Below are 25,291 nucleotides of genomic sequence, written 5' to 3' on the forward strand. Positions count from 1 at the left end.
TGCATTGCGGTGACTGTAACCTGGGTTTAAGGTGCCATTTGGCAATTAGCTTATATAGCTGAATTTCTAACACTGATTAAGACATGTGTGAGAAGAGTGGACTGGGCACTTGATCGTATTGCTTGCTCCTGATTCACCAAAGCATGGTGAATAGACAACAAATCAACAGTGGGCAGCGTTAACTACGGAGTTTGAAATTTGTTTTTTAATACAGTGAGTTCAAGTGTGGTGCTCTCTATGTGTACATGTATATTCATTATAATTATTCTATGGTTTATTTTCCTAGGTGTTGCAAATGATGTGCTTGTTCATTTATATTTTTTTCTCAACCAGATTTCAACACAGTATCCTGTAGTGGACCATGAATTTGATGCAGTTGTGGTGGGTGCAGGTGGTGCAGGTTTGCGAGCTGCGTTTGGCTTGTCTGAAGCTGGGTTTAACACAGCATGTGTTACAAAATTGTTCCCTACCAGATCCCATACTGTTGCTGCACAGGTAAGAGGCCTGTCAATTCCTATTTGTGGTTCATAGACTATAGACAGCGAATGGAGTAAGCTGTGTGTTGTCTAGATTTGGGTGTTGTACACTGGGTTACATTGTATAGAACCAATGAGCCCATCTGCTATCTGTGGGCATAAACTCTGTTACTGAAATTGTGATAAGCAGAATGCAACTCATGCATTTATATATTTGTTTTGCTCTTTTTAAAAATTCTTAGGCCTAGTTCTCAAAGAGGCAACCTTGTGTCTGGACTCTACCACTTCACAATGCATGTGGGGGTCACGGAACTCACTATTCTGCCTTTGAAAAAAACAAACCAAAAACCCCTCTTCACTTAGAAAAATAGCATGTCTGGGAGAAGGTTCCAGCCCATCTCTTTCCTTGGCATACTTTGCTATGTTGTTAAAACATGAGTTTGGGGTGTATAATCCATTATTTTTACTATTACCTAAAACATCAGATGAGATAATACTACACTTACAAATTATTCCATACTCTCTTCACAAAGCAAATGAAATATATCAAGCTATTTATAGATCCTTGGGTGTGCCTTTGTTCTAAGGTTAGTTTTTAGGATGGCTGGTCCTTTGTCCAAATGCTCTAGGGAAAAAGCCATACAGCTTTTGAAGATGCAGATCAGCTAAATTTCTAATTCTAATTGCAGTTCTTATGCTATCTACTGACTACTTCTGAAAACTTATTTCAGAGTTATAAGTCTCATCTGGGCCTTGAGGTATGAGGGACAGATTTTATCAGGAAATGGCTGGTGTAAGACTAATTTGAATGGGTCACAAGGAATCCACTGAATAATGTCTGCTTTCTCAGGCCTGGATTGTGAAACAGACCAACGATTTCTCCATCTGTGAAGGTTGCTATCCTGGAATGGGTTACCCCTTCCTCTTACTCCAACAAGCAGGATTTATGCAGATTAGCTTTAGAAGCCTTCTCCTTGACAGTTGGAGAGGTAACGGTTCTTTTCCAGTTGCTGGCCTCTGGGACTTAAGTGTTTTGTCTCTAGTTGAGCCTGGATGAGGTAGTCATCCAGATTGCTGATGGGGAGCTTCTGGTTCCACCACTGTGGAAACAGCTGCACTGGTTGCCCATCTGCCAGGTTCAGGGTTCTTGCATTTGTTTGCAAAGCCCTGAACAACTTGGGTTCAGGATACCTTAGGGATTGCCTGAACCCTTATATTCCAGCTCGATCCCTGAGCTCTTCAGCAGAAATGTCTTTGATCATTCCCTAAGTTGGTGAGCCTTATTTGACAACGGTGGAGAAATGAAGATTTTAGTGGCATTGACCCAGCCCTGTAGAACACCCTGACAATAGAGATTCAGCAGGTGCCTTTTGTGCGAACTTTTAAATGCTGAAAGCATTTCCATTCTTCCAGGCCTATGCAAGGCAAGGAAGAGGACACCCCACCCCCAATGGTCTATGGATATTTGTTTTAAATTTATTTTTGCTTTTAACTTGCTTCTAACTTTTTATGATGATATTGTTTGGTTTTATGTTCTTAATTGTTGTAAACGACTGTGATATTTGCAGGTTGCATTCCAGGTCATTGCACGTAATGATGGAGCACGCATAAGCCTGTTATGTCCCCCTGCACGCACGCACGCGCACACACCCACACACTGGTTCCAGCCACTTCTGGGTTGCTGTGATTGCTGCGGTCCCAGCTGGTAATGTCAGACCTTAATCCTTGAAGGGATAAAGTCGCAGGACTCATTAACTGTTGGCGTCAAGTGTTTGTTAGTTTTAATGCATTTATCTTCTTCTCAACCATTTAGGGTACTATAAATTAAACTACGTGTTTGTGGCTGCAGCTTCTACAGGTACACCTGATATTAGCACCTGAGATTGAGTGTAGCAGAGGCTGTTATCATAAAGTGATAACTTTGTTCCTCTCTTCTACTCCTGCTCTATCCCCCTTTCTTCAAATTTGAAGACTTGCCTGGAGGCAAGATGGGCTTTTAGGCAGGTGCATCCCTGTGACAAATTGGATTGGGCCTCTGAAGGTTCCCACAGATAAGAGGAGACTTCCGGAGGCGGCGCGAAACAGCAATGGCGGTCCTCTTCGCGCTGTGAAGAGGGGCTCCGCGAAAAAGGGTCGTCCGCTGCGGCAAAGCGGAGACCCATCAAGAAAAACCGCAGGCAGACCGAGCCTGCGGCCGTGGGACTCGGCGGGCGCCTTGAGCCCCCCCAGAAGCGGAGAAGGAGCCTCGTAAGAGGCTCCGGAACGTGAAAGGGGGAGCGGCGCTGTGAGTTCATCGCTCTTTTCGTGGAAGCAAAGCCGCGCTGCTGCTGCTGATGAGCGCTGACCTTTCTTCTTGAAAATATCGGAATTGGAGCAACATACCCGTGAGTAAGGGGTTTAAATTCTTAATCTAAATTGAAGAAATTCGGCTGAAAACGGGAGGCGAGTAACAGGAAGTCCGCCTCCCGACTCTACTAATTAGATCAAAGCAAGGGCTCTGAAGCGAGCTGAAGTATTTAAAAGGGACTGTAAAAGTGGAAGAAAGAGTGCATTGATAGACTTTGCATTTTGAGGATAAAAGGGAAAGAATTGTGAAACTTATGGACTTTTACTTTTTGGATCTGTCCCCCTATCTTTGAGCTAAACGGAGTTGAAAGGGATAACCCCGTCATCGGGCTGCCAGTGTATAGAAGAGAACTGTCAAACTGCTGTCAAATTGATGACATTGTTGCATAGACTGAGAACTGTTGCATAGACTGAGAACATTGTTGCTTGGACCTTTCTTGACACCTTGTGGCTGGATTTTAAGAGATTGGAAGCTTTGGAAACCTTCCTTTTGTGTTTGGGAACTACAAAAATTTAACATGGAGAATATAGGAACTTCAATGGCGGAAAATAGTTCCTTTCTTCTTTGAAACTTTGAAATACTCCCCCTATAGGACTGTGGAAGTATAGTGGCCTGGGAATTGAATTTTATTGAAATTCTTTGTGGTTTAATTTGTTTATACTTTGGACTTGTCTTTCCCATGGGACAAAAGATCATTTGACCTTGAACAGAGGCAGGTGTGGAATGAGCGGCTCAGGGAGAACAAGAGCAGCTAAAGCCAAAGATAAAGAAAAAGAGAAAAAATCTGGGCAACTCTTGCAAACAACTTTAACTCATCACCGCAGATCATCCGTCCCAACTGTGCTGACAGCACAGGAGGTGGAACTTGCACAGCCTGCTGCAGAAGATATGGCAACTGGAGGATCTGAAACAGTTTTGAAACAAATTTTGGAACAACTGGCAGTTTTAAATCAAAAAGTGGACAATCAAACATCAAAAATTGACCAAGCTACATCCTCTATTGGCAAATTAACTGAACAGGTTTCGCAGCACACTCAGGCAATTGAGAAATTGCAAGGAGCTACGGCAGAAAACTACAAATTAGCTGTGGAAGCCAACCAAAAAGCAGAACAGGCGAATATAAAGGTTGATGAAATTAAAGGAGAAGTAAGGCCTCTGAAAAGACAGGTAGGGGAACAACAAGCCTACCTGTCATTGGTTGAACTGAAAAGTAAAGAAAGCAATCTCAGGATAAGGGCTATCCCGGAACTGGAGCAAAACAATTTAGAGGGATTTTTGACACTTTTGTTCTCCAAATTCTGGGGAATTGAGGAAGAAAAGGACTTTAAAATTGTGACAGCCTTTAGACTGGGAAAATCTGTAAAGAAAGACAAGTCCAGAGACTGCTTAGTTGTTCTGAGATCAAGAGAAGAGAGGGATAAGATATTAGGCCTACATTTTAAGAAATCTTTGGAGATAGAAGGCAAAAAGGCCGAAATTTACAGAGATATACCCAAATATCTCTTGGAACTTAGGACTACCTATATAGACCTGACTAAATTGTTGAGACACAACGGAATTCCTTATAGGTGGGAGTTTCCACAAGGACTTTCATTTACTTACAAAGGAAGGAAAATAAAAATTAAATCACCTGAAGACCAGCAGAAGTTCCTACACGACCACGAGGAGGACCTGCAAAAAGGAGCTGCAGCTTCTTGGCCTCCACCACCACCGGGACCACCTTCAAGAGTTATACCACCTGGATCTGGACCAGCACTACTTCCTCCGGGACCGGAGGGAAGCTTAGACACCCCATTGTAGAACCCGTCAATTGATTCAGGATGTCTCTGCAGCTTCTCAGTTGGAACATAAATGGCGGAAATTCCCCGGAAAAAAGAAGGAAAGTTTTTCACATTTTGAAAAAGGAACAATTGGACGTTATCTGCCTACAAGAAACACATGTGACAAGGCTCCACAGAAAAGTGTTAATTAATAAAAGACTAGGCCAAGAATTTATTTCTTCGGACAAAGTTAAGAAAAGAGGAGTGGTGATATATGCAAAGGAGAGCCTGTCACCGAAATTCTTATTTAAAGATGAACATGGCCGAATTTTGGCGATTGAAATACAAACACAAGGAGAAAAATTTTTGATATTAGGAATATATGCTCCAAATGAGGGAAAGTCGGAATTTTTCAGGAAGCTGCATGAGACTATGCTGGATTATTTGGACTATAATAACATCATTATGTTGGGGGATATGAATGGGGTTGTGTCTGTAAATATGGATAAGTCACAAAGTGCCAACATATCGAAAGATGGCAGACTACCTAAAACTTTTTTTGAAATGACAGACAATATGGACTTAGTGGACATATGGAGGGTTAAGAACCCTCTAGGGAAAGAAGGGACTTTCTTTTCTGAAGCTCATCTGACATGGACACGAATCGACCAAATATGGACAACTAGAGGACTGGCACCTAAGACTAGAAAAGTGGAAATCTGTCCAAAAACCTACTCCGACCATAGTGCTTTGAAAGTGGAATTGAGACTTAACACAACCGGTTCCTTTAGATGGAAAATGAATGACACTATATTAAGAGATCAGGAGATTGTGAAGAAGGCCCAAAAAACTTTAAAGGACTATTTTGAGATAAATTTGAACACCACCGTGGAAAAAAGAATAATCTGGGACGCAAGTAAGGCAGTTATGAGAGGGTTTCTAATACAACAAAACACGATTAAGAAAAGGCTCTGGAATGAAAAGAAGGAGAAGATATTGGAGAAAATAAGAGAAGGAGAGAAAAAATTAAGATCTAGGCCTAAGTCGAAGGATGTGCTAAGAGAAGTGAAATTTTTCCAGGCGCAATATTCAAAATTGATAAATCAAGAGGTGGAATGGAAAATTAAACAAATGAAACAAAGATCCTTTGAATCGGCGAATAAGTGTGGGAAACTGCTAGCCTGGCAGTTGAAAAAGAGACAAAAGCTTAATACAGTTACAAAAATAGAGATTGAAGGGAGAATGGTTCAGAAACCCGAGGAAATCAGAAAGTGTTTCCAGAGGTACTTCAAAGAACTCTACTCACAAGGGCCGCAAAAAGCTTCCGAGGTGGATCAATTTCTTAAAACTAATGGATTACAAAAAATACCCCTGGAAATGAGAACAAACCTGAACTGCAACATCATACAGCAAGAAATTGAAAGTGCCATTCAAAATCTTCAATTGGGCAAGTCTCCAGGCCCTGATGGCCTAACCTCCAAATATTATAAAGTTTTAAAGGACTATTTGATACAACCCTTGATGGAGGTTTGTAACCAGATTATGGAGGGAAGGAAGGCACTGGAAACGTGGAAAGAAGCTTTCATCACATTGATACCTAAACTAGAAACTGAAAAGACTCAACTTAAGAATTACCGCCCCATCTCACTCCTAAATGTGGATTATAAAATTTTTGCAGATATTTTGGCAAGTAGACTTAAAAAAGTATTAAATGAAGTGATCCATAAGGACCAGGCTGGCTTTCTCCCTGGTAGGCATTTGTTTGACAACACAAGAAACATTATTGACATTTTGGAACTTCTACAAACAAACCTTAACACTAGAGCGGCTTTAATCTTTATTGATGCAGAGAAGGCCTTTGATAATATTTCTTGGATGTTCATGAAGAAAAATTTGGAAGGGATGGGAGTGGGGCGGGGGTTTGAAAATGGCATAGAAGCAATCTACACAGAACAAAAAGCTAAATTGATAGTAAACAATGTGGTGACAGAGGAGTTTAAAATTGAAAAAGGGACACGTCAGGGGTGCCCCCTATCCCCACTATTGTTCATCTCAGTTCTGGAGGTGTTGCTAAACATGATTAGAAAGGACCGGTTGGTTCAGGGAATTGAGGTCGGAATGAAACAATATAAATTGAAAGCATTTGCAGATGACTTGGTATTAACACTTCAGGAACCAGTCTCTAGTACTAAAAGAGTGTTAGAATTAATTTCTGACTTTGGTCGGGTGGCGGGGTTTAAGTTAAATAAGCAAAAAACCAAGGTTTTAGCAAAAAATTTGACAGTTACAGAAACAGATGAGTTCTCTAAAGAAACGGAGTTGAATGTGGTTAAAAAAGTAAAATACCTAGGGGTGTATCTGACCTCCAAAAATTTGAATTTGTTTAAAGATAACTATGAGAAATGTTGGTCAGAAATCAAAAGAGATTTGGAAATATGGTCAAGATTGAAACTTTCCTTGTTAGGCCGAATAGCTGCTGTAAAGATGAATGTACTGCCGAAAATGTTATTTTTGTTTCAGGCCCTACAGATCGTGGACAAGGTGGAATGTTTTGGAAAGTGGCAGAAGGATATTTCTAAGTTTGTTTGGCAGGGCAAAAAGCCCCGAATAAAGTTTAAAATATTAACTGATGCGAAAGAAAGAGGGGGGTTTGCCCTGCCAGACTTGAGGTTATATTATGAATCTGCAGCCTTCTGCTGGTTGAAAGATTGGATTTTATTGGAGAACACTGACGTCCTAGATCTGGAAGGGTTTGACAATGCGTTTGGGTGGCATGCATATTTGTGGTATGACAAGGTCAAAGTGCACAAATTGTTTAAAAATCATATTGTCAGAAGAGCAATTCTGATGGTCTGGACAAAATATAAAGACTTATTGGAGAGTAAGACTCCGAGGTGGCTCTCACCGGTGGAGGCCAAGGCACGTAAGAGACTTAACATGGAGGCCCATTGGCCTAAATATTGGGAAATAATTGAAAAAATTGGAGACAATTGGAGGTTGCTGAGCTTGGAAAAACTGAAAACTAAGGTACGAGACTGGCTGCACTATGCGCAAATTCAGGAGGTCTTTAAAATAGATAAAAAGGTTGGATTCCAGGTGGAAAAATCGAAACTAGAGACTGAATTGTTAGAGCCAAAAAGTAAACTACTTTCGAGAATGTATAACTTGCTGCTTAAGTGGAATACACAGGATGAGACAGTCAAATCCGCCATGATAAAATGGGCGCAGGATGTGGGGCACAACATTATGTTTGTAGACTGGGAAAGGTTATGGAACACCGGTTTGAAATTTACGGCATGCACTGCCTTGAAGGAAAATATTATGAAAATGGTATACCGGTGGTACATGACCCCAGTCAAGCTAGCTAAGATATACCATCTGTCTGACAATAAATGTTGGAAATGTGGAGAGGCGGAAGGGACATTCTTTCATCTCTGGTGGACCTGCCCGAAAGTGAAGGCCTTCTGGGAAATGATCCATAATGAACTAAAAAAGGTACTGAGATTTACCTTACCTAAGAAACCAGAGGCCTTCCTTCTGGGCATGGTAGACCAGAGAGTGCTTAAGAAGGACAGAACTTTTTTCATGTACGCTACCACAGCAGCAAGGATCCTGATTGCAAAATACTGGAAGACACAAGATTTACCCACGCTGGAGGAATGGCAATCACAGTTGATGGACTATATGGAATTGGCTGAAATGACTGGCAGAATCCGAGACTTGGGAGAAGAAACAATTGAGGAGGACTGGAAAAAGTTTAAAGACTATTTGAAAAAACACTATAAGCTGTATGAATGTTAAAAAAAATGCACCTTTCAGGAAACTCTAGCTTCAGCAAATGTAAGTTAATGAAATGAAAATTAAGACACAAGAATTTAGAGGAAAAATAACGAAATAACTTTATTGTGTTTAATACAAAGCATACAAGAATTGGGTTATAGTAAAATTGAAATAAGGGAACATGATAAAATGGAAGATACAATAAGTTTTGAAATAAGTTAACAAATTGCTGATGTTTTATATGACAGGGAACGCAGGGTTTGGAGGATGCGGGGAAGTCCTTTAGATTGGATGGAAAAAGAACATGGAAATTTGTTATTCTTCTATTCTATTTTCTTATAACTATCCTTTATTCTTTTTTCTGTATTTCTTAAAATTAATAAAAATATTTAAAAAAAAAAATGAAGGTTCCCACAGATAAGAAAAGAGGAAAACAATTCTGAGCAGGATGCTGCAAGTTCCTAAGCGCAAACGACTGGGGATGCAACACTTAGAACTGCCCCCATCATCCAAGCTGTGGGGGAACCGAAGACCCAATGATCAGATGATCTCTTGGCTAGAGAGGACACAGACTTTCAGTCCTCTGTTTACACAGAGAGGACAGTGAGTGGTTCAATAAAGAAGCACTCTGCCTTAAAGCAGCACTCTCTTGCTAGAGCTGTAACTATTTTGGAACTGGGGTAAGGTCAGTCTGCCTGTCCCACTCCCACTCCTGACCTTTAGTCAAGAGGTTTATCCCAGGTCTTGAGGGCCAAATTGAGTCATTATGTTTACATGAGGTATTTAAGAAGACTCTCAAAGTGGAATGGCATCTCTTCTAATGAATTAGGGACATGTCTAAAAATTGTGCGCAATGCCTGCTTCAGGGAAGAAGATGTACTTAAGGAGCCGTGCACCCATTGCAGTCTTAATGGAGCAATAAGGAGAATGATGTGGTTGAAACACTGAACCTGGATGCAGGCTGCAAGATTAACCTTTCCAGTACTATGGCCGTAAACTGCTTGGTGATAAAGCACTGAATGAGATGCTGGAAGAAGCCATGGATAAAACGAATGCCATACCTAGATTAAACTATAAAGGAACTGATTGCTAAGTATTGCATTTGAGCAAATGTTTGCTTTTAATTTCCAGGGAGGAATCAATGCTGCTTTGGGGAATATGGAAGAAGATAACTGGAGATGGCATTTCTATGATACTGTGAAAGGCTCTGATTGGCTGGGAGACCAGGATGCAATTCATTATATGACAGAACAGGCTCCTGCTTCAGTTATCGAGGTATAAGTAGTACCATATAAAATGAGTCTTTCTGAAATACTCTTTCATGACTGACTACTATAGCAGTTGTGAAAAATGAACAAACCTCCTCTTGAGGTATGTTCAAAACCATTTTTTTCTTTGTAGGAGAAACCAGTTTTCTAAGTTTTCTCATAGTGAAGATTGCACTGTTTCATTGTATTTGCGTGTTCTGATTCTGTAAACTGCTCCAGAACTCTATTGCTTCATAGTAAGGTCAGATGGCACAGTATTACTTCATTCTACAGAATGTGGTGCTCTGGCAAATTGTTATAGGGTGCATTACAGCTGTGAATATGCTGACACTGCCAACTTCCCTGAGGATATACTGAGCCTCAACAAAGTTGTTCCAGAGGGAGGAGTTTCTTTCAGTGGCTTGGAGAATGCACACAACTCACATTAACTGATGGAGGTCTCCTGCTTCGATCTAGAATCATAGAATCATCGAGTTGGAAGAGACCACAAGGGCCATCGAGTCCAACCCCCTGCCAAGCAGGAAACACCATCAGAGCACTCCTGACATATGGTTGTCAAGCCTCTGCTTAAAGACCTCCAAAGAAGGAGACTCCACCACACTCCTTGGCAGCAAATTCCACTGTCGAACAGCTCTAATCTAGTTAATTTCCCCCAATTTTTTAGGAAGTTCCCAAATGTTCATAAGCCAGATTCTTGAAACTAGGACGCAGTGTGTACAAATCAAAAGTTTATTTAGCCTAAGTTAACTTTTTTGTTTTCACATGGCAGATTCTTTCTAAAATTGAAATATGTGTAAAGCAGACTTTCCTTGTTTTCATGCTGATGGTTAAATGGCTAATAAGTTCCACTTGGATTCCTTAGCTGGAGAATTATGGCATGCCGTTTAGCAGGACAGAAGATGGGAAGATCTATCAGCGTGCCTTTGGAGGACAGAGCCTAAAGTTTGGGAAAGGGGGACAAGCTCATCGATGCTGTTGTGTGGCTGATAGGACAGGCCACTCTCTGCTGCACACACTGTATGGTCGGGTAAGAAGATGCTGGTGGGGCAGGGAATCAAGATCACTGAATTTAATTAGTAGGATCACTTTTGAAATTGATAGTTGCACTCCTATCAGTAACTGATTCAGAAAAACTCTTAGCCAGCACATCCATGTGTCTTCTGCAGTCAGACAAAACAAACAGGAGGCATGTGTGGCAATCACACAGGGTCCCTGGACGTTTCACCATCTATTGATCCCTGTGCCACCGCTTTATTTCTCGCTGCCACCACCCAGGCCCTACCTGGTACAATACTGAGTCCAGTCAGGGTTAAATTGGAACATAAACCTCTGTTTATTTATTGCAATTTAACCAGCGTGTGGATTCATAAACCGTATCGGTCCATTACAGTCATGGGGTGCCTATCCAGACAGACCTATAACTTCTGCTACCTGCTCTCACTCACTAAACCACCTCTCAGATATTTCCTTGTCTTCCTGGTTCCTAACTGTTCCTGACTCATCTTTTTTCACTACACTAACTCAACCTACCCACAGACTCTATCCCAATTTACTCCCACTCCAACCACCCACCCAACCCCCAAAGAACTCCTCCTTCCACCCCTCCCAGAGCTGGTTTTATAGGCCCTCTGACTCCACCCCCTGGGTTCTGATTGGGTAACTTGTTTAACTATTTCACCTCCAGCACTCTCATATGTTAATGTCACAGTGTGCATTTCTAGATACAGCAGCACTCATGAATCGTGCAACACAATATGTGTTTTTCTATGTTTCATTGACAAATGGCGTTGTTTAAAAAAATATTTTATAAGCTGCCTTTTATGCTATTGGGGACCACCCTGAAGGTAGTATACTACAAAATTTAAAATATCAAAAAAGCAAGCATAAGATGCATTCTTTTTTTTAAATTTTTTTTATTAAAAAAATATATTTATTTATAAAACAAGAAAACACACACACAAAAAACACAAGTACCAAATTACACACAAATTACAAAAATAACCATAACCAATGCATTCTTCCTGTCCATTTCCTGGCACAGGTAATCCACAAGGAAAGGAGTCACCCATGTTTTCTTCTCCATGCATTATTGAACCCATCATCCCTGACTAATGGAATTATCATACTGGAGTGATATTTATGAACTGCCTAAAATAGGTTGGTTCTGACAAATTAAAATTAGTAAAGACTTGCTTCCAGGGTTACAGTCTCATAGAGTACCCCAAAAACCTAATGTTGTTGAATAATAATAATAATAATAATAATAATAATAATAATACATGTTTCTTCCCCTCTCCCCGTTTAGTCTCTTCGATATGATACGAGTTACTTTGTGGAATATTTTGCCCTTGACCTCCTTATGGAAAATGGAGAATGTTGTGGTGTTATTGCACTTTGTATAGAAGATGGAACCATACATCGTTTAAGAGCAAAAAATACGATTATTGCCACTGGGTAATATTAATGAGCTGTTCATACTGATGATATGTGAATGTACTTCCTGGAATTGTCTGTCTTTCTGGCCTTGGGCTAGATCAGGGAGGAGTCTATTGCTGTCATCCTTTTCTCCCCCCCCCCCTCTCTCTCTCTCTCTCTCTCACACACACACACACACACACACACAGAGTATGCTTCCACCAACACTAATTGAGAAGCCTCCAAACCCTCCTCCCTTTGGGTTATTTTCCCTGCCCTTAAGACTGTGAGCCTTGCATCCTCCCCGTTAAGCACTTACCGTATTTTTCTCTCTATAACACTCACATTTTTTCTCCTAAAAAGTAAGGGGAAATGTCTGTGCGTGTTATTGAGCAAATGTGTGGTCCCTGGAGCCGACTGGCCCAAGTACGGGGCAAAAATCAGATCACGGAGGAGGGAAGGCTAAAAAGAGGAGGTTGCTGCTTTCCTGCATTCTGCCTCAGGGTCTTACTGCCCACTGTTTTCGCTAGGAGCGCAGCCGACAGCCACCACCTCCTCCTCTCCGTGTTCCGCTGCTGCTGCTGCGTCCAGCATCACAGGCAGCCAGAATATGCAGGTGGGAGAGAGAGAGAAAGAGAGAGGGGGGGCTGGCTTGGGTGGGTAGGTGGGGAAAATTTTTTGCCTTCCTTTCCTCCCTCCCGATAAACCCCTCTCCTGCATTGTTAGCCAGCTGCTTCTCCGCACACCCCTCTCGTGCTCCTTGTCCCTTCTGTGTTTTTCCTTCCCTCCCCACTTAAAACGTGGTTACAAAGCATGGATCCACATGGATCCCCCGGATCTTTGCACTGGGTCACCCCAAATTCACCCTCAGATCACATAGCATGTCCATGGCTACAGCCTGCACCAAAAAAATCATGCACCCACTGTAGCCTGGGGCCACAGTGGTGCAAAAACGTGGTTACAAAGCATGGATCCACATGGATTCTCAGGATTTTTGCATTGGGTCACCCCAAACTCACCATCAAATCACATGTCTGTGGCCACAGCATGAAGCACAAAAATGATGTTCTGTTTCATTCAGAATTTTTTTTTCTTGTTTTCCTCCTCTAAAAACTATGAGCGTGTTATGGTCAGGTGCGTGTTATCAAGCGAAAAATACGGTATTTCCCTTTTCCTGTTGAATATGAGGGGGAAATCAGACTTCATGTCAACAAACATATGCTCCCAACACTTTGTTGGCAAAGATGAAAGGGAATGCAGAGATGGGGGCTGCTTACAAAAGATTATGAAGTCAGACTTTTACTCTAAGAATATTTTACACTTTAAAGTAGGAATTTCATACAATATATAATCTTCCTAAACTTGTAGCCCTGTTAAAGATAACAAAAAAGAAATTACCTCTGCTTAATTGTATTTTTATTCTAATGACTCACATTGAGTTAGAAGGGAATGGGAAGGAAGGAGTGCTGTAGTTTTCCCAGGCCAGCTGGTGCATATTTAAAAGGTGGTAACTGCAAGCTGCTCTTGCAGAGAAACAGTTGGGAATGTAGTCTTTATCCTTTGATCCTTTGCAGCTGTGTCTTTGTATCCCCTGTGTCTAGTGCTGGCCGTGGCATCAGGTGTAGGTGGATGTGGCTGAAGAGGGAATTGCTTTATAGCTGGCATGGCCAAACTTCACCCTCCAGGTGTTTTGGGACTACAACTCCCATCATCTCTAGCTAACAGGACCAGTGGTCAGGGATGATGGAAATTGCAGTCCCAAAACATCTGGAGGGCCAAGTTTGGCCATGCCTGCTTTACAGGAATCCAGAGATTCCTCCTGTCTAGTTTACAGTGAATGTGCAGATTGCTGTTCCCAGTTAGCATGTGGGAGCAACAAACCACAGTTCTTGTGCCCAAACCAGGGACTATGTTTTGTTTTACACCAACAAATTACAATCATGGTTGAAAGATTGGGGCAAAAGGGGGGAAACAAACTAAACAGGACAAAATTTGGAACATAGGACCAATACAAAAGGATTAATCTCCAACATTTATTTACATCTTGATAGAGATAAAATTATATTGGATGGTTTCAAAATAATATGGGTGAGTGATATTGGAGTAGCAAAAGAACAAAATGTATGGGAGAAAATATGGATGATTTTATCAAATAAAGCAATATCATCAACCCATGGGAGAATTCTTTAAAATTATTACATCAGTGGTACATTACACTAATATGTCTGCAAATGCAAATAATACAAAATGTTGGAGAAATTGTAATCTACAAGGGTGTGTGGTGGCCATTTTCTGTATCACAGTTATGTACTATGATATTTTTATAGAAATGGCAAATATCACACATAAAAAAAAATCACACACCAACATTAACTCTTTTAACAATTTGGGCAGAACAAAATGAGAAAGTGAGACCCGTGGAACAAATAGTATTCATATTGATGGCTGCTTGCAGAGTGATAACCAAAAATTGAAAAACTGCAGATTATTTGACATTGGATTGTTGGTGCAGAGAACTGTGGCAAATAGCGATGGGAGAAAAATTAACCCACCAACTTAAATTAGCTAAAGAAAAAGCAAAAATACCTGATTTTTATAACAGAGGTTTATTATTCCTGCTCGCATAGTCGAGCAACTGAATCAGGAGAAATCTGCACGTTATGGTCAATCATTAGCCATGGCTTTCCATGGTAAGTGTATGCAGCTGAAATCGTTGATTTTCTTTGTGTTTGTGAAATGTACTGGCCAGATACTAATAATGAGCTCTTTTCCTAGAGGATATGGGCGCACCTACTTCAGCTGTACATCTGCTCACACCTGTACTGGAGATGGCACAGCAATGGTAACACGGGCTGGTCTTCCTTGTCAGGATTTGGAGTTTGTGCAGTTCCATCCCACAGGTAAAATGATGTTCTATAACATTACAGACAACTAAGGTTACTGTGAAACTCTTTAGCCTTTAAATTAAACCTCATTAAACCTTTAAATCCAGGGTGGGCATTTGGGATTGGAGCAGCCTACAGCTGTTGAACTTCTTTCTCATGGCAGATGAGTAGTTCTCTCTTGCGGTACGTACTTTGGATGACTGTTCCATCAGATTAAAAGGATTTACACAAGCTTGTACATCTGATTATTGGAGCTGTCTTTTGAATCTTAAAGCAATTGATAGCTTTCTGACTGTGTTAGAACCATGAAAAATTATAATACATCTTTAGCTTGTTCATGCAAGGGACATATTCATGAGAAACAACGACAATAGATCCCTACTAGAAAGTAGATGAGAAATGGTTGTCTGAAGAGGCTAGCTATAGATCAGTGTTTTTCAACCTTTTTTGGGCAAAGGCACACTTGTTTCATGAAAAAAATCACGAGACACACCACCATTAGAAAATGTTAAAAAATTTAACTCTGTGCCTATATTGACTATATATAAAGTAATTCTCTTGAATAGGAATCAAATAAACACAAAGAAAGTATTTTATAATTACTTTATTATGAAATAGTAAGTAAACAGAAATATGAAAAAATATAAAATACTTCATTTTTAAATCTTTCAAATTTTTCAATTTTTCCCACGGCACACCAGGCAACATCTCGCGACACACTAGTGTGCCGCGGAACAGTGGTTGAAAAACACTGCTATAGATAATGACTGTCTTGGAAACTTTTAAGAAAAATGTCTATACAGGCAGTGACTGTTTTAGGCGCATCTGATATGTGTGTGACCATGCATGCGTGCATCACGCTGAACCCAGAAGTGGCTCAAAAAATCACAAAAACTTCACAAAACGGGGTGGAGCAATGGCAGAACAGAGTGTTTGCAGTCTTTTTCAGTCGTGTTTCACATATATGTGATTTCACTAAGCCGTTCAGTGCCTCGTAACGTAACCCCAATGTAAATGTACAAATGTAAAGCAGATTTGGAAATATTTTCATGTTTTTATTAAGTGTCTTGTATTTATGTATCCTGATCTTCTTTTCTGAAAAGTGCCCAGAGGGTGCTAACATAAAATCCAATGAAACCATATGTGATATGTAGTAATTAGAATGTGAGTTATAAAAACAGCACTGCCTGTATGTAGTTATCCGCTTCCAAAAGTGTATACAGTACAAATAAAAATGTCTTCAAATTCCTTTTGAAAATCAGGGAAGGGAACTGCCAGACTTTAACGTGGGAAGAAATTCCAGAGACAGAATGCCTTTCTCTTTCCTTTGCAACCTCCTAGCCACCCACAGCAGTGATACTGCGAGAAGAGCTTTTCTCTCTGATCATAAACTGTGTGTTGGGACATACAGAGAAAGTCTTTGTATACTTAGAGCTTTGTATACCAATGTCAACACCTTGTATTACTGGCAGCTGGTGCACTGCTGTCAGAATTGTTGCTGGCCCTTTGGCTGCTCTGCTCAACAGCTGAGCTGCCATATTCTGGACCAGCTGCAGCCTTGTGACTGTATAATATACAGTAGTTTAAGCCACTTGCTATATCTCAAGATTGAAACTCTGCCTCTGCCAGTTCCTACTCTTATTACACCAAAGATTCTGTTAACTTTCAAAAGGATAGACAAGTTAATCTGTTGTAGCAGAGTTCTGTACTACCCTAAAGATTACACTTTTGTGAACTAGTACTTGTTTTGTCAGGTGCGTAAGGTGGCATCTTATGTTGGCAGTTGTAAATATGGAGAGCTTGTGTACTTTGGGATTAAAAACCTTTTAAAAGCCAAGGCAGTACAGCTATCATTTTCTGTTCAGAGCCCTACAAAAGTGGAAGCATGCCCAGCATATTCACAAAAGCAGCCATTCATGGTAAATAAAATAACAAACAAATGTCATAACAAGAAAAATGGCACTAATTATTTTGCATAAAGTGAAAGCTAACCTAAATCATAATGGAGTCTGATTTTTATAGTATTCTACTAGTTTCTGATTTGCTATCTTGGCAGCCTCACGCTAGAGAATTCCACTGAAGAATGGCAGCCTTAGAATCAGCAGCAGAATGTCTCAGGAGAGTGAAATACTCTCTGCCATATTTTAGTATTTATTTGGGATGCAACAAAATACCACCAGTCTCCAGTTAAGCGTAAAATAGTGTTTTGTGGAAAGATAGAGAACAAGTTTGAGTGATTTGAAGGAAGAATTGCAACCAATATTCTGCTAGCAGAAGTATTTATATCCTGCTTTAGGTGTTCAAAGCACTTCCCATACATCCTCAGTATTCAAGAGCCCTGTAGAGTTGATAGTTTGTCACCCCTATATTGGCAGGTGTGAGGCTGAGAGAATGCTGACTTTTCAAAAGCCATTCAATGAACAAGCTTGATTGATTATCAAAGCCAAGATTTGAAGCTGGTACATACACTATATTGGATATTAAAATGTTGGTGTCTCATTCTAGTACTATGACATTGAGGAACATCTGTAAAATATAATCCCTAAAAAGTTTGTAATGTAGTGACTGCTTGTTTTGCAGGTATTTATGGAGCTGGCTGCCTTATTACAGAAGGCTGCCGTGGTGAAGGAGGCATTCTGATTAACAGTGAAGGTGAAAGGTTTATGGAGAGATATGCACCAGTTGCCAAAGATCTAGCTTCAAGAGATGTTGTGTCTCGTTCAATGACTATTGAGATCCGAGAAGGAAGGTAAGTCTGGTTTTCCGCAACTGCTACCTTTCAAATATTAAAGAAGATGTGGGATTGCTCAGTTTCTAAACATTGACCAATCCAGTATCTTAAAGCCTTGGTTCCCCAAATGTTGTTGAACCACATCCCCCATTATCTTGGACCATTTGCAGTGCTGACTGGGGATGGTGGATGGTTGTAGTCCAACAGCTTCTGGGAACCCAGGATTAAGGAAAGCTATCTTAAAGAATAATATTATTTCACTGAGACCATCTTGAACATGTCCTGGCAATACAGTTCTTCCCGGGATTTAGGAGACAGGTGAGTGCGTACAAATGTAGGGATGTTTATGACCTACAGACTGGAAGGAGGGGCTGTAGGGCACATGGACAAGCCTCAGACCTGCTACCACATATGAGTCCTAATTGTAAGAAATGTGTTTCATTTATTTAAACTTTACAAACTGTTAGTAAATAGAAAGTGAAATGTGGGTTGAAAAAGATGGCTAGTTCCTGTCACCAAGAGAGCTGTTCTTGTTTGCCTTCTTATATAAGATGATGAATGACTTTAAAAGTTTGCCTCTAGCTAGGACTGTGGAAATGAGTGTGTTTAAAACACTTTTTCTTTTAACATCAGAGGATGTGGGCCTGACAAAGACCACGTGTACTTGCAACTGCATCATTTGCCACCTCAGCAGTTAGCAACTCGTCTTCCTGGGATTTCAGAAACTGCTATGATATTTGCTGGTGTGGATGTTACCAAAGAACCCATTCCTGTTCTGCCCACTGTGCATTACAATATGGGAGGTATTCCTACAAACTACAAAGGACAGGTAATTTTCCAGAAGTGATATTCAAATAGGAAGTATTCTAAACTGAATATGGTGGGTGTTTTCTGCATAGTGATTGATATAATTGTGAAAAAATAGCAACTTGACAGCCCACTTTGACAGGTGGATGAGTCTGCCTTCCTGTTAGTCATCTGACATTAGGTGATTAAAAGTTCAAGCTGTAGCTGCAAAGGGAGATTCTTCCTTTGTAGCCCTGGCTCTTCCTTCGCATCTCCAAGCCAGGAATGCAAATGAAGAATTTGCAGTTATTCAGGGCTAACCAGGTCCACCTTTCCTGATCATGATGTTTTATGACATTTTCCCTTGTTAACGTAGGTTTGGTTAGCCCAAAATGCCCTGAATGCCAACCTCCAAGGCCTGGCAGACCCAATTCGGCCTGTGGGTCTTTGGTTCTCCCTTCTCTCTCTGCCTTCTGCCACCACCACCTTCACTCCTTGTGTTAGCCAACAGCTTTTAAAAAATGACTACAAGAAAGTCAGTAGTAAAAATGGTGACAAAGACTGTGTGTATCCCACCCTCAAAACTGTGTGGCTCCTTTTGTCCCTACCTTTGCTGTGCTCTCATTAACTTCTGCATTGGGGAGACTTCTCTGTCCATGGAGGATCTCTGCGGGGTTTTAGAACCCACTATAATCAGGGTTCTAAATCATGCAGGGATCTTTCTGCAGTGAGAAGTCTTCTCCACACATGAAGTTATGGTGAACACAACAGTGCCAGGAACAGGAGGAGCTGGGTGACCTTTGGAGTGGGGTAAATGCGTGGTCCCACCACCTCTGTCACCACACTTGCCCTCTTCATATGAGCGGTGCATGAATAGAGTCACTGCATGCTTATATTGATTTCACACTTATTTTTAATGGCAGGTGATTACTCATGTAAACGGCAGAGATCAAATAGTTCCTGGCTTGTATGCTTGTGGGGAAGCAGCCTCTGCCTCTGTTCATGGCGCTAATCGTCTTGGAGCAAACTCACTCTTAGATTTGGTGGTCTTTGGCCGTGCCTGTGCTCTTAGCATTGCAGAATCCTGCAAACCTGGTAGGTCTCCTTGCTTGTTTTTCATCTCCCTCGAAAGGCTTTGAAAGGGCTGGGTACCTTTGTGTGTTAGAGCCCAAACCAGCATGCTGTCAACCAGCCCTTTACTCAGGAGAGGTTGGTGCTGCTCTTTCAAGCAGGGGCACCTTCAAACAGCAGGGAGCGGCTGGCCACTCTTTACACATTTTCCTTCCCTGGGGAAAGGCTGAGGAATTGGGGCTTGCATGGAGAAGTGGGACTGGTAACAACTTTTCACTTGACCAGCAAGGTCAAGAAACTCTATTAATGCCTATGAAAAAATATTTCCCTTCCTACCAAATTCATCAGAAGGGGGTGGGCAGGCACAGAGAATTTTACTAGGAAATAATTGAATTACTGATTGGCAATATATTCCTCTTGTTCCTTGCCTTCCCCCTCTCACCCTGACTGCTATCTAATTTTTGTAGACTTAACTGTAGCTGAATCATGCTTGTGTCTACTCTAATTAGGAGAGCCAGTTCCGTCAATTAAACCAAATGCAGGTGAAGAATCTGTAGCAAATCTTGACAAACTGCGCTTTGCCAATGGAAGCATAAGAACTTCGGATCTGAGACTTAATATGCAAAAGGTATATAAAAGGTTTGCTTGGAGGCTAGGCTAATAACATGTAATGTGAATTGCTAGAACAGATATATAATGTTTTGACTTGAAAACTGGATTTCTGGCCTTCCTAAAATGATTTTCTTCTTTTTAAAATTTTGTGCTCTGGTATTTTCGAGATGGAGGGGCTGATTATCCATTCATGATTTAAAAGTTGGCAAACACCAATGAAACCTAGGTTGAAACTCCTGTTCAGGTGCAAAGCTTCCTAGGTGACCTTCCTTAACTTTCAGCTTAAGTTGTTTCACATGGTTGTAGTAAATGGTGCTCAGAATACAAACAGGATGTTCCTCTGCAAATGGAACCTGCTTCTACACTCCATCCCTAAGGGCTGTTGCACTTCTCAAGTTAAATTTGCTTTCATGTCCAGAACCTAGGCACTACTACTTCCTTTTTATGTATAGGTAGAGTTGCATTCAGAGTATATCAGATTTCTACAGATTATGAAAGATAGCGGGCTGGCTGTGCTGATATGTGGTAATGGTTACATATTGCAGCCCAGAGTAAATTCTCTTGGAAGTGATAGAGCCATTAAGAAATAGCCAGGGCAGCTTAGGCACCAGGGTGATTTAACTGAAGTCAATGGTGTTGCTGCACATGAGTATGGACTTGAGGAATTGTAGAAAGTGATATGGGTGTATTCAAACAGATTTTGACAACTGAACATTCTGGCAGCTGTAGGAGGTTAAATTTTTCTTCGAATTTCCAATCAATGTATTGTTTCTCAATTTCTATTTATAGACAATGCAAACCCATGCTGCAGTGTTCCGTACAGGTCCTGTCCTACAGGAAGGTTGTGAGCAAATTAGCAGTCTCTATAACAACATGGATGATTTGAAGACATTCGATAGAGGTAGACTGTCTGAATGTAGCATTGTAAGCTTGGCCAGTGTGGTGTAGTGGTTAAGAGCGGTAGTCTTGTAATCTGGTGAATCGGGTTTACGTCTCCGCTCCTCCACCTGCAGCTGCTGGGTGACCTTGGGCCAGTCACACTTCTCTGAAGTCTCTCAGCCCCACTCACCTCACAGAGTGTTTGTTGTGGGACAGGAAGGGAAAGGAGAATGTTAGCCCTTTGAGACTCCTTCAGATAGTGATAAAGTGGAATATCAAATCCAAACTACTACTACTACTACTACTACTACTCCTCCTCTTCTTCTTCTCCTTCTTCTCCTTATTGTGACATCTATCAGCATATGCAGTCCAGAGAACTTTGCTGTTAAGAAATGCAACGTCTGTTTGACTTAAAAACAAGTATTAATGAGACCACAGATTCACAAAGAAAATATTTAAAGGGTAACAGCTTGTGTAGTGCAGGGCATTTCTAAATATCAGTTTGACAAATGCCAGACATATAGGTGACTTTCACAGTTTTGACCTTCAGGGAACACTTCCCACATTGACTTCTCGATTAGGACTTCTGGAGCATGTTCTTGTGGAGCACTGGTTAGGCCTGCTCATTCTTGCTACTGGCCCATGGGACCTTAAGAGTGTATCCTAGAACATTCTCAAGCAGTTTCACATTGCAAAGACAGACTGGTAACAGTAGGCAAGTTCATTCAGGAGATGGGATTGCACCATTACTGGTCATCTCACTGAGGAACCTTGGATAGCTTCAAATGAATCCCAGAGGTCTGTGGAGCACAGTTTAAAAACCACTAGTTTACAAAGTCCTGAGTCTACTCTGTGCTTCAAAAAGAAAAGGAAAAAGGAAAAATTAGCACAATAGTGCTGCCCTTTTTCCTGTGATATTTTTTCACATATTTAACTAGGAATATAGCACAGACTTCAGGCTCATGACACTGACACAATTGTTATAGTTCTTAAGCTGCATGCAAGACAGCTTTGCAGGCCATGGCTAAAAAAGTTTTATACGAGAAACCACCAGAGACATGTTTTCTCAGAAGGGAGTGTTCACTTCAGGAGAGAGTGCATAGAATTGCAGCCTCGGTCTACAAGCAGAGTTGTGCTTTTGTCTGATTTGTATATTGGGACTGCTGAAATGCCCCTAACATTTCATTGTACCTTTAGGTATTGTCTGGAATACTGACTTGGTGGAGACTTTGGAACTACAAAATCTAATGCTCTGTGCTTTACAAACTATTTATGGTGCAGAGGCTCGGAAAGAGTCGCGTGGTGCTCATGCTAGGGAGGATTATAAGGTATGCACAACTTCTTTATGTATCACCTGTGGCCCATTCCTGCTCTCACCATCCCTGAACATTGATTATGTTGGCTGGGGAGGGGGAAAGAGGAATGGCATATGGAAATAGTGGCAACAAAGTTCCAGGAAGGTGCAGAATCCTGAGACACGTGGAGCTTTCCTCCTCTGAGCAGCCAGAGTGTGTTGAACAGTTCTCATTGAAACATATTGGGTTTATATGTGGTGCTGCTGCCCCTGGTACTCCCAACCTGATTTGGAAAGAAAAAAACCTTGAAAGGACTGCTGCTTTGTTGCAAGGACAGATCTTCCTGTGTGGTTTTAGGAGAAGCATCAGAATTTTCCTGTTTTATTCCACATCTAATGTCGGTATTGGAGAAGTATTCCAGTCTGCAAATGCTTACATTTGTAGCAGCAGGTTACATGTGACTGCATATGTGCATATTAATCAGTGTGATACATTATTAGTGTTTGGGGCTGGGGAAGATTAAGGGAGTTGGGCGGGCCAGGTTCAAAAACACGAGCTTTAAAGCAAAATTTGCGCATCTCTGCCCAGTCACACCCCAACTTCCATTTCGTTGCCAATGAGCCAATTTATTTTTAAAGCAGAATTGCACGTACCAACACGTTGAACTGGAGGTACCTTAGTAATTAATTTTGTAAGAAAGAAGCACAGCCTAAGCTGCTCCACAATCTCATGGAGATATCTCTACCAGTGCCCTTTTTGACATCTCTTCTAAATGAGTGTTGTGGGTACCATCAGCACCTTTTAAAAATCAGAGTTATTGGCCTTACAGGACAGCACTTCCACATTTCAGTTGTCTATAATGTAGCTAAAATATTTAATGCAGCATCTCTCTATATAATACAGTGGTACCTCAGGTTACAGACTCCGCTAACCCAGAAATAGTGCTTCAGGTTAAGAACTTTGCTTCAGGATGAGAACAGAAATCGTGCTGCAGCGGTGCGGCAGCAGCAGGAGGCCCCATTAGCTAAAGTGGTGCTTCAGATTAAGTACAGTTTCAGGTTAAGAACAGACCTCCAGAACGAATTAAGTACTTAACCAGAGGTACCACTGTAAAAGATAAGGCAATGCGTGTCTACAGACAAAACAAAAAAGCTGGTTTCACTGAGGAGGTAATGAAAGCTAGAACCTAAGGAGTTGCACATTTGTAGAAGAATAGGTAGTGCTTCCATATTCAGTTCTAGCTCTTGTAAATTCCTAAAGAAACTAGAATGTTCTTTAATATTTAGGGCTGTTTGGTTACGTGGCTGGTGTCATCTTCTGAGCAGAGCTTTGGGTTGTTGCCATTATCTCACTCTTACATTGTGTTGCTTAGGTAAGGATTGATGAATATGACTATTCCAAACCAATCCAAGGGCAGCAGAAGAAATCATTTGATCAGCACTGGAGAAAGCATACTCTCTCTTATGTAGATGTCAAGACTGGGAAGGTATGTGATTTGAAATTAGGAATCCTGTATATCCAGCATAGTGTGGGACTTATTTTACAACTAAAAGAACTCAATTTAAAGAAATTTTGATTTCTCATTTGGATTGTAATCAGGTTGAATAATTTTAAGTGCAAAATAATAAAGTTGTAGCTTGACTCTTTCTGTGCAGTCAGCTTTCTAACAAAGACAAACAACTGGTTTTTTTTTCAGGTTACTCTGGATTATAGGCCTGTAATCGACAAAACCCTCAATGAAGAAGACTGTGCAACAGTGCCACCAGCTATTCGTTCCTATTAGTGACTATCGTTGAGTTTCTTGTAAGTTTCCTGGTACAGAAGTGAACATCATGCAGCTTCCGACTAGACAACTGTAATGCATTAAGTCTGAGAGAATCTTCATTTGCAGCAGAATCCAGGAAGCTTAGTATACTGGCCCATTGCTTCATGCGTTAATATATCATGGCAATACAGAGCTCAGGCAGCAAAGTAATCTCATATTGTCTCTGCTTGAGTTTGTAGGTTTCTCTAAGTAGCTGGAGCTCTGCACGCAATTCATATGTATTACCTTTATTTTGACTGTGCAATTTTGTATTGACTTTCTTAGAGCGATACATTAAAAAGAGTAAATGCAGCATGGTGGTTAAGAGAAACAGCAGCATTTATCCAATAGTTGGAAGTACTTACACCCAGTGAAATGAAAGGGTTTAAGTTCACTTACCTATTGGATTGTGCTCTTAGAACTTTATAATTCTCTACATTTTACAGTTCACATTACTTATTTAAATCACAGTTGCTGCAACTATAACTTGTGAACAGTGTCAAGCCTAAACCAAATATCATAGCAGATCCATAACAGCTTGGTAGGACTTTTCTGTCTGTTGGCAGACACTAAAAATTTTAAGAATCTAGCTCTCTCTCTCCTTAAATATCTTTACCTAGGTGAATAATACACTGTTGAGAATTGAAAGTTGTATATCTGGCATTCTTTGTAAGGCATTCTTTGTTTGGAGTGTGTCTCTGAAAAGGGTCACAATGTATAGATGGATATTCTTTCAGATGCTTCAGTACTGTCGTATCAGTATCATCTGAAAAATCTGAAACAAAGTTTTCCCAACTGCTTTCCAATTTCATTGACAAGTGTGCATATTATGTATTTACTTTGTATTTGTAAAAATCCAGCACATTAAATAGGACAAGAATATAAGTACAGCGTGTGCCAGTACTGAAACAGTTCTATCAATTTCTCCATTAATGTTGTTCAACATATGTGTGTTCTTGGATTTCACAGGTTAATTTTTTGTAATTAGAATTTTAGCATATGCAGAGTAATTACTTTCCAGAAGGCTTTTCTCCATGAGTAAGAATTCCAGATATCTTCAGTGCAAACATGCTTTTTATTCACCCCTGCCTCTCTGAAGATGTTTAAAAGGGGATGGAGTCCCCTTTTATACAGAATCCAAGAACACCCCAGAAATAGTAGAACATAAATATTTTATACACA

The 25,291-nt window shown here is 40.7% G+C and overlaps 1 protein-coding gene and 1 long non-coding RNA gene across 7 annotated transcripts in view; one reads left to right on the forward strand and one right to left on the reverse strand.

Annotated features, from left to right (window-relative positions):
- Positions 1–24,994, forward strand: part of SDHA (succinate dehydrogenase complex flavoprotein subunit A) — a 31,408-nt gene extending 6,414 nt beyond the window's left edge. For 2 of the 6 annotated variants that reach the window (XM_083709378.1, XM_083709379.1), the window contains exons 3-15: positions 334–495; positions 9,495–9,638; positions 10,494–10,658; positions 11,937–12,085; positions 14,822–14,946; positions 17,512–17,680; positions 18,296–18,491; positions 19,372–19,543; positions 20,029–20,147; positions 20,921–21,032; positions 22,208–22,338; positions 23,678–23,791; positions 24,002–24,994. In XM_083709378.1, coding sequence (XP_083565504.1) covers positions 334–495; positions 9,495–9,638; positions 10,494–10,658; positions 11,937–12,085; positions 14,822–14,946; positions 17,512–17,680; positions 18,296–18,491; positions 19,372–19,543; positions 20,029–20,147; positions 20,921–21,032; positions 22,208–22,338; positions 23,678–23,791; positions 24,002–24,088 — 1,845 coding nt within the window. In that variant the 3' untranslated portion in view covers positions 24,089–24,994. Of the gene's footprint in view, positions 1–333; positions 2,518–8,770; positions 9,639–10,493; positions 10,659–11,936; positions 12,086–14,821; positions 14,947–17,511; positions 17,681–18,295; positions 18,492–19,371; positions 19,544–20,028; positions 20,148–20,920; positions 21,033–22,207; positions 23,208–23,421; positions 23,792–24,001 lie in introns of those variants that run through there. The other 4 variants (XM_083709381.1, XM_083709380.1, XR_014557444.1 and 1 more) reach the window with 3 other exon arrangements.
- Positions 12,092–14,815, reverse strand: LOC310830323. The gene is made up of 3 exons (XR_014557584.1): positions 13,206–14,815; positions 12,242–12,360; positions 12,092–12,208 (listed from the first exon to the last, which is right to left on the reverse strand). It is a non-coding gene; the product is annotated as an uncharacterized lncRNA (long non-coding RNA).
- Positions 24,995–25,291: the final 297 nt, after the last annotated feature.

The sequence above is a fragment of the Podarcis gaigeae genome (assembly GCF_964106915.1).
Source record: "Podarcis gaigeae genome assembly, chromosome: 13".
NCBI classification, from domain to species: domain Eukaryota; kingdom Metazoa; phylum Chordata; class Lepidosauria; order Squamata; family Lacertidae; genus Podarcis; species Podarcis gaigeae.